Source organism: Myxine glutinosa, chromosome 7 (genome assembly GCF_964187855.1).
Source record: "Myxine glutinosa chromosome 7, kmMyxGlut1.1, whole genome shotgun sequence".
NCBI lineage: Eukaryota > Metazoa > Chordata > Myxini > Myxiniformes > Myxinidae > Myxine > Myxine glutinosa.
Window position 1 is genome coordinate 157,856,137 of NC_136267.1, and position 10,187 is coordinate 157,866,323.

General features: G+C 36.3%; 1 protein-coding gene across 1 annotated transcript in view; it reads left to right on the plus strand.

Annotated features, from left to right (window-relative positions):
* Positions 1 to 10,187, plus strand: part of LOC137431772 (transmembrane protein 198) — a 57,007-nt gene that overhangs the window by 46,447 nt on the left and 373 nt on the right. Inside the window, exons 3-4 of the mRNA XM_068123471.2 lie at positions 6,874 to 7,479; positions 7,844 to 7,998. Of these exons, the coding sequence (XP_067979572.2) occupies positions 6,874 to 7,479; positions 7,844 to 7,998 (761 nt within the window). The remainder of the gene's footprint in view (positions 1 to 6,873; positions 7,480 to 7,843; positions 7,999 to 10,187) is intronic.

A 10,187-nucleotide genomic window follows, 5' to 3' on the forward strand; every position in this document is an offset into this window, starting at 1 on the left:
TACTTTGAAAAAGAATGATAAGACCATCAACAATACTCGTGGAGAAATTTGTATTTACTTTAATAATCCAAAGGGTGTAGATCGAAGTAAAATGAATGATGTTAATATTTCTGGTGAAATGTCATTTCGTTCTATGATAGTTCGAGATTATTTAAAGATAACTTTTGATATTAAAAATGTAGAGATTGAATCTGTTAATGAAAGAAAGTATATAGATATTGATGGGAATATTTTTCCTGCTAATTAAATATGAGTCATTACAGCAGTGAAGATTTTACTATTTTATTGAACTCGGACGATAGTGATGATAGTATTTCATTGAACTCAGATGATAGTTATGATGCTAATAGTTTGTGCTCAAATGATAGTTATGAGAGTAGCTTTATTGATGACTGAGTATGATTCTGAGTATTCATGTGATAGTTATGACTCAGATGATTCTGAGTGAAAAAGTGTTTTAGTTTAAGTATAGTTTCATATATAAAAAGCCTGTAAAAAGGCACTTTCTTCTATAAGTGTTTTACTTTAAGCACAGTTTCATCTTTAAAAAAGCCTCTAAAAAGGTGTTTTACTTTAAGTATAATTTTGCTATATAAATATGATCAAAGCAACGTATTGCGACGTTTATGAACAAGAATATAAACAATACAAAAGCCACCTTAAAACTAACAAACACACATTTAATCTACTTCACCTACTATCTCCTATTCAGAAGGAAACAAAACACTGTTCTGCCTGTAATAAAAAATATCCTCAAGAAAGGCTTCGAAATACATCTTAAAACAAATCAACATTTATCAAATTTTATTACAACTAAAAACAGTGATGGAGCATTCAAAGGACATATTAAAATAAGAGTCTTTGACTTCAAACCTCCCGAACCAAAGTCTATAGTTGATGCTGTAGAAATAGTTAAACCTGCTGTTCAAACATTGATTGAAAAAACACTAAAACAAATGAAACCACTTAAATTTTATATGGGAGTAAAATTAGAAATGACAAAGGATGAAGGAGTTATAGATACACCATACATGAGAACTGAGCCACACTTTATATCTTCATATCAAGATTTTAAAACATCAGGAGTCTATGATGAACTTATTAAACAAGAGCAAGATGTGGATAATTCAATCGTAGGAAGTAGATTCAATATAGGAAAAATTATTTTCATAGACATTCATATTCTTAAATCAGATCCTCTAAAAGCTTCTTCTTACATTGATTTACCCAGTGTTATCAAAAATAGAAAAGCAGTTATCAATATCAAAAATAAAGACAATAAATGTTTTCTCTGGTCTATTCTAGCACACTTATATCCTCCACATTTTCATGATGAAAGAGTATCTCATTATAAAAAATATGAGAATACATTAAATACGAAAGATCTAAAGTTTCCTATGGCTTTAAATGATATTCCTAAATTTGAAAAGATGAATAATTTATCAGTTAATGTTTATGGTCTAACAGAAACAAACAACATTCAGGTTTTAAAGCTTTCTGACAATTGTAAACAAACTCATATTAATCTTCTATATTTTAATTCAGAGGAAAATTCACATTATACATACATCAAAGATTTTGCTAAATTAATAAAACCACAAGTATGTAAAAGAACAAATAAAATATATATTTGTTTGCATTGTCTTAACTTCTTCAATTCACAAGAAAGATTAGATAAACATTCAAATTATTGTGGTGATCATAAATCAACGGTAATCAATATGTCTAAAGAAGGCTCAAAGATCACATTCAAAGATGAAAAGAAAAAGATCAAACATCCGTTTGTAATATATGCTGATTTTGAAAGTATTCTAGAAAAAATAAATACTGCTTCTCCAGATCCAAAAGAATCATACACAAATAAACATCAAAAACATACTCCTTGTGGTTTTTGTTATTATATCAAATCACCCGTTGGTGATAAATATAACAAGTTAGAGGAGTATAGAGGCTCAAATACCCCAGAGGAGTTTGTGAAACGACTAGAAAAAGACTGTGTTCGATTAACCAAGATAATGAGAGAAACCAATAAACCAATGTCCTTGACGAGTGAAGAGAAAAGGGAATTTAGAAAAAACAATGTTTGCCATATTTGTGAGGAAAAAATTGGTGAAGGTCTAAAGGTTAGAGATCATTGTCATCTCACTGGTAAATATAGAGGTCCGGCTCATCAAAGTTGTAATATTAATTATAAACTCCCCTCTTTCATTCCTGTCTTTCTTCATTACAATGCTCATTATGATACGCATCTCTTTATTAATGAACTTTCAAAGACATCTGGACACATTTCAGCAATTCCTAACACGGATCAGAAATACATTTCATTCACAAAAACAATTCACACATCTCCTATTACTCATATCAGATTTCTTGATACATTTAAATTCATGGCAAGTCCATTGGCTAACTTGATTCAAAATCTAAAAGAGTTTCCATGTCTTTCAGAGTATTTTTCAGATAAAGATTTACTAACACAAAAGGGAATTTACCCCTATGACTATATGGACTCATTTGAGAGATTCAATGAAACACAACTTCCTTTAAAAGAAAATTTCTATAACAAATTAAACAGTCATATATCTGATAAAGATTATGTACACGCACAAAATGTTTGGGAAAAATATAACATCAAGAATCTTGGCGAGTATCACGATTTGTATCTCAAAACTGATGTGCTTTTATTGGCCGATGTATTTGAAGCCTTTAGATCTGTTTGTCGCACTGGATATGGATTGGATCCTGCTCACTACTACACAGCACCTGGATTGGCTTGGAGCGCGATGTTCAAAATGACAAAACAAGCTTTGGATTTGATAACCGATGTTGATATGCTTTTGATGATTGAAAAGGCAAAAAGAGGTGGAATTTCACAAGTCTGCTCGAGCAGATACGCAAAAGCAAATAACAAATATCTTCCAAATTATGATTCAACGAAAGAGAGTTCTTACTTGATGTACTATGACGCAAACAACTTGTATGGCTGGGCAATGTCTCAAGCTCTTCCTTATGGAAAACTTAGATGGGTAAAGGAAAAAGACTACAAAAAGGTTTTACAAGACGTATGTATCTCTACACAAAAAGAAATGGATGATTCAAAGGTTAGTTATTATTTTGAGGTCAATTTAAAATATCCTGAAGAACTTCATATCAAACATAAAGATCTTCCATTTGCTTGTGAGAAAGAAAGCCCAAAGAAAGAATGGTTGAGTGATTATCAACGATCGTTTGATATAGGTGAATCAACAGAAAAATTACTTACTACATTATATAACAAGAAAAATTATGTTCTACACCAAAGAAATTTGCGACAATATTTATCAAAAGGTCTAAGAGTAGAGAAGATCCATAGGGTTCTAAAGTTCAATCAAAGTCATTGGCTAAACGAGTACATTGATTTTAATACACAAAGAAGAACAGAGTCAAAAACAGATTTTGAGAAAGACTTTTATAAATTGATGAATAATGCGGTCTTTGGTAAGACTATGGAGAATGTGAGGAAAAGACAAAATATCAGACTATCAACATCTTGGAACCAAGCATCAAAATTAATTAATAGACCGAGTTTTATAAGAGCCGAGGTCTTTACTGAGAACTTTTGTGCGATCCATTTGGTTAAAGAGAGTATTGAAATGGACAAACCTATTTATATTGGAACATCAATTCTTGATTTATCAAAGTCATTAATGTATGATTACTTTTATAATAACTTGAGGAAGAAATATCAAAATGATGTTAATCTACTTTATATGGATACAGATAGTTTTATTTTGAAAATTAATACTGATGATGTTTATTCAGACATGAAAAAGGACATTAATATCTATGATACAAGTAATTACAGTCCAGAGAGTGAGTTGTTCTCTTCTAAAAATAAAAAGGTGATTGGAAAGTTCAAGGATGAATTAGGAGGAAATGTTATGAGTGAATTTGTGGGATTGAGGTCTAAGGCTTATGCTTATAAATACATTGTGAATAACGTTGAAAAGACTGATAAGAAGTTAAAAGGTGTAAAGAAAAATGTTATTAAAGAAACAATAAACTTTAAGGATTATTATAACTGTTTAACAACAAAGAAAGAAGAGTTTAGAAAGATTAATGGAATAAGAAGTTATAAACATCAATTATATACAGAAGAAATAAATAAGAAAGCATTGGGGGCTTTTGATGATAAGGTTTATTTTAGAAAATGGAATTGATAGTCTCCCTTATGGTTATATAAGTATATAAGTGATAAGTTCAAAAGGGGGTTAGGGATTTTAACGGGCTACCGCCGCCTTTTTTTACTATTATATAAATGATAGAACCAAGTATCAACCAGACTAAAGAGTGGAGGTGTAATCAACCTTGGTATATAAATGGAAAACATAATGAATGTGAAAAATATCAAATAAGACTTATTGAAAAGGCAACTGGTAAAAAAGTTCACAAAACAAATAAGAGAATTAATTTAAATACTGGTGAGTTGGGTAAAAAAGATGGAAATATTTTTGAGTGGACGGAAAACTTTGATGGTTGTCAGGAAAATATATACTTTAATTTAAAAATGGTGTGTGGCACTGGAGGTGCTCAGACAAGAACATTGAGGGAGGTTTATCATTTTATCTTAGCTCAGTTAAAATATCTTGATAAAGAACCAAACTCAAACATCTTCTTTGTTAATGTATTAGATGGTGATGGAAGTGGTAAGAGAATTAAATTATTTCCCACACATAAACAAATATTTGTAGGATCATTGTTTCAGTGGTCTACTAAACAACAATGATCATTGATAGTAAGAGTAAAAGGCCCATAAGACCAAGGGGGGCAGGAATAGAGGTGTTTATGGGAAATGAAGAAAAGTGATGGTGAGAGGAAAATTTACATGTAAGTGAATGGAGATTTGGGGCTGTCCCAGGAACAACATTTATCATCTACTGTCCTTTTTATGCCTCCGCCGACAAAGTCATAGGAGGCATTATGTTTTCGGGTGGTCCGTCCGTCCGTCCGTTCGTACGGGCGAAACCTCGTTTTTCTCAGCAACCAAATGTCCAATTGAGACTAACCTTTCAGGGCAGGAGTGACACCCATGCAGAATGTTTTTATGATAATTGTGATGTCATAGGTCACGTGGTATGGCAGCCATCTTGGATTAAATGCAAATAATTAGAAAAATAATTCTCGGAAACCGCTGAATGGAAAAATTTGAAACTTGGTACATTATAAAGTACTCCCAATGGAGAACAAAAGCATGATAATGATGACATCACAGGTGAAGTTGTAAACCAGCCAAAAATGTTTTAATCGAATTCCTTATCCTAAAAATCTGAAATTGCATGCTCATGATCTATGACCCATTTGTATTGAAATATTAAATTTATGACATCATAGGTCACATGGTTTGGCAGCCATTTTGGATTGAAGGAAAATATTAAATAATTATATCTCTGAAACCGCTAACCCTATCGAAGCGAAATTTTACAAATATCATCCAACAGCACTGTTGCATATAGTTTGAAAATGATGATGTCATAGGTCACGTAGTTTGGCAGCCATCTTGTTTAGAAAAACGAACCTTATCCAATCAACACGAAACTTCACAAACGTGATCCACTACCCATACATATGCAGAGTCATGACATCTACCCGTTGTGGGACAATGCGGAGGCATATTGGCGACACAGTCACATTGTTCTAGTTTATTTTGATGAATGGGTTCAATTTTCCAAAATGTTGTCCTTCGCATCGCCTGAAAAAAAAGAAAGACATTTATTATGAAGAATAGTTCATGATTAAAATGTGTCCATTAATTAATTGTCACCCTGTGTATATATATATATATCCTACACCTACACAGTAAATACTTGAAAAAACATTGTACGTAATACATTAAATAATACATTAAGCACTATGTACATACATACATACATACATACAAATTGACATGAAGACATACATTACCTAACTACAGTACCTTGATTCAAAATTGGAGGTGTAATTTATCTAATGAATTGCAGTTCCTTGATCTTAACTTCCTGAACAAAGGTCATGGAGCCGAGTAATCGCATGCCACGTAATGTGGTGTCTCAGGAGAGTTGCTTCACAAATAATTTGCTGAGTTATGCATAAACAGTTAATTACAAGCCAGGAAGTGTGCTTAATGTTGTAAAAGCCAGAATTTATCTTTCCAACAACAAAACAAATTATATTTCAGATGTTGCGGCCTCCAAAATATGCATTAATCAAATTCACAACACCACCCAATCTTTTTTTTAAACACACTTGCAATAACAAAAACTTGCCCGGTGCCAGCGTGTGACGTCAAATTGCTGCAAGATCTCACTTATGTTGTACATAGATTAAATTTCTCAAGCACAGAACGCCATTGTAATTTTGAGAAATTCGATTGTGGTTGTGGTGAGGGAAGGTGCAGAGATCATGACCGGTGGGAATACACATGAAAGTATGAATTGTGGAAAAGCAAGACCAGTTAAATATTTCCTCTAAAACAGCACAAACACTGAAAGCTTAAGAAAAGACCTCAGCATTGATTATGATGGTTTTAAGTTTTAAAATAAACGTCAGAGGAAATGGGGATGTTTGACATTGCGAGCGACATTGTTCTTGATTATATGTCTGGGCAGTACGTGTGTTTTCAATCACCCCATTGTACAAGCATTTACTAAATATATACATGAGGTTACCGGTCTGTAAATAATGGTGACATTTCATATTACCTACTTTTCTTTTCAATTTTATACAAAAACAAATCCCCACCGAATGATTAATGGTCGCTGCTCTAAAAGTGGGCACTTTTTAAAAATCATCTTTTGTTGTGCCATAGGTAGATTTCAGTACGTGCAGCAATTTCTCAATTTCACCTGACTGCCCCTACAGGTTACCGCTGCTTCAAGGCAGTAATGTTTCTCACCGGACTTCTCTTTGGCTCAGCGCTGATCTTCTTGCTCTGCTACAAGGAGCGTGTGCTCGACACAGAGCTCAGCTTGGAGGCCAGCGCAGGAATTGCACTCGCCATTGGCCTACTATGCGGCCTAGTCACCATGCTGGTCCGAACAGTAGGCCTTTTTACCACGGGACTACAACTTGGCCTGCTTCTCGCCGCAGCATCGCTAATCCTTGCCGAGCCTTTCTATCGACCTTCTAGTGCTTGGGTCCCGCTTGGCCTGCTCCTGGGTACAGGCATGCTATTTGCGGTACTGACACTGCAGTGGCCGAGGCCTTTCGTCGTCTTGTCTACAGCCGTCTTCGGCGCAATGATCATCACAGCTGCCCTCGACTATTTTGTGGAAATGCTGCAGTTGGCAAGGCATGCCCATGAGCGACTACGCGTGCACAGTGAGACTGCCTCTGCACACGCTGCACCTACAGCTCCGCTCCCTTGCTGGTACAGTTGGGCAGTACTGGCAACCTGGCCTGCGCTTAGTCTCCTAGGCATCGCGATTCAGTGTCGGGTAACTTCAGAGAGAGCCTCACGTGCTGAGGGTAAGATGCTCACCAGGCCTGCCTGAATTACATCTCCAATTGCGGACGGTCCATTTTATCAACCGAATAGTTGATAAAAGTAATGTTTAAAGGAGACACGGCTGAAGTTGAGAACATTAGCCCTTCGTGGGAGCAAAACTTTTTGCTGCAATGAAGGGGGAAACCTCTAAGCATCAGCCGCAACTTGTTTCCCCTGGCATTAGACATAGTCTTGATAAAATCCATTGTTTATGTTGTCCGACGGTACAGACCGACACTGGCCTTCACAGAGACTACAGTATACTCTTGTCAAATTTATTCTGTTGTGCATCCACTACCCATTTTGAAACTGACATCCAACATTTCTCTTCCCCTGATCTTGCAGTGATCATAAGACACCGACACAAGCGTGTGCACACAATGAGAGTCCGGCAGCAGAGACAGCCACGGCCATCCAAGCGCCAACGTCGTGCCCCCGAAGGAATATACAGACGCAAGCCATGCCCCATGCGGCGCTTCAATGCAGACGTACTACCCCCGGTAACTATTACTTATTTCTGCAGTCTTATTTTCTTTGGCTCCTGCACCAACATGAGTTTAAAAACCACATCATTACTGCTTTAATTCACGAATCATTTGATTGCTTTGAAAGTTCAACAGTCACACCATCACTCAAGGTCACATATAGCGACTGAATGAAACGTACAGTAAATATTCAAACAGAAATGTGGAACCCAAATTTGCAGGGGTTACAAAGGTAATCCGATCGCAATTTTTTTCAGTTTCTGATAGGATTAGGCAACAGGGGGAGGAAAAACATTTACTCTTCCTGGAGTTGTCCAGTTTGGGCTCCATTCTCAATGACAAACTTAAAAATTGCTCTTCTGGTATATTACCAAACATCCCAGTCCCTGCTGTCCTTCAATAAATGGGAATATATAGTTAGTTGTCATATGTATAGTTAGGTTGTTGATGAGATCCCATAGCATATATTGAAAAGTGGTCTTTACTTTTTTACTGGCATGCTGAGCAACTTCTTTGCTTGGGGTCACCTGCATTATATGGGTGAGCAAGGATGTGGAAACGGCACAGGCCTAAGGCAAAAACTCTTAATATACACTACGGTCCAAAGTTTTAGAACACCTCAATTTTTCCAGTTGTTATTGAAATTTACGCAGTTTAATGTCCAGTGAATAACCTGAAATGGTACAAAGGTAAGCAGTAAACTGCTCGAGGTTTAAAAAAAGTTTAGGTTAGCAAAAACGGGAAAATAATGTAAATTGCACAGTTATATTGTAAAAAAAGGCCTTCTTCAGGGAACAAGTAATGGGTTAACAACGTACAGCTGTTCTGCAGCAATGTAAGTAAATTAAGCCTTGAAAGTTGATGCAAACAATTCCTACAGGTGTCCCAACCTCTGCTGATTACTTGATTACAAACACACAGTCTGTATAGAAGCAGTATTGGAACAGACTGTTATTACACCATCTGAAGCATTATTTGGACAATATTGCACTGCAGGAAGTAGTATATTGGAAACTGGAGGAAACTCTGACAGGAAGAGGTCTGGCAGACCCAAAGCCACAACAGAATCAGAAGACAAGTTTCTGAGAGTCAACAGCTTGCGTGATAGGCGGCTCACAGGACAACAGCTTCAAGCACAGCTTAACACTGGTCGAAGTAAGCAAGTCTCAGTTTCAACTGTGAAGAGAAGACTTCGAGCTGCAGGTTTGACAGGTCAAGTGGCAGTAAGAAAGCCATTGCTAAGATGGCAAAATAAGAAAAAGAGGCTTGCCCGGGCCATGAAGCACCGCCAGTGGACTAATGAAGACTGGAAGAAGGTCTCATGGACCGATGAATAAAAATTTGAAATCTTTGGTTCATCACGCAGGGTTTTTGTACGCCGTCGAGTAGGCGAAAGGATGGTTCCTTAGTGTGTGACACCAACTGTTAAACATGGAGGAGGAAGCGTGATAGTCTGGGGCTCTTTTGCTGGATCCAGAGTCGGTGATTTGCACAGAGTGACTGGCACCCTGAACCAAAAGGGCTACCACAGCATTTTGTAGCGCCATGCATTATCCTCTGATATATGCCTCGTTGGTCAGGGGTTCGTCCAATAGCAAAATAATGACCATAAACACCTCCAGGCTATGTCAAAACTACCTTCGAGGAAAAGCACAAGACGGTAGGCTTCAAATCATGGAATGGCCAGCACAGTCTCCAGACTTAAACCCCATCGAGCTGGTTTGGGATGAACTGGACAGAAGGGTGAAAGCAAAGCAACCTACAAGTGCAACACATTTGTGGGAACTTCTGCTACAGTGTTGGGAAGAACTTCCCGAACAACATTTGATTTCCATTGTATAAAGAATGCCAAGAGTGTGTTCGGCGGTTATTTCTGCAAAAGGTGGCTACTTTGCTTCATCAAAAATTTAAATTAAATTTTGTTCAACAAAATGATTCTATGATTTCTTTTTCATCTACAGTTGTTTATTTGTTCTATGCTTAATTTCAGAGTACATTGAGACATTAAACTGCGTAAATTTCAATAAAAACTGGAAAATTTGAGTTGTTCTAAAACTTTAGTCCGGTAGTGTATGCCTTGATTAACTTATGACTGTACATCCAGGTGCAGAGCGTTTATCACTCCGCAAGTCAGGGTCAACATACTTGTAGTTAACTTTCAAAGCCATGCATCATCTGTGTGTGTGTGTGTGTGTGTGTGTGTG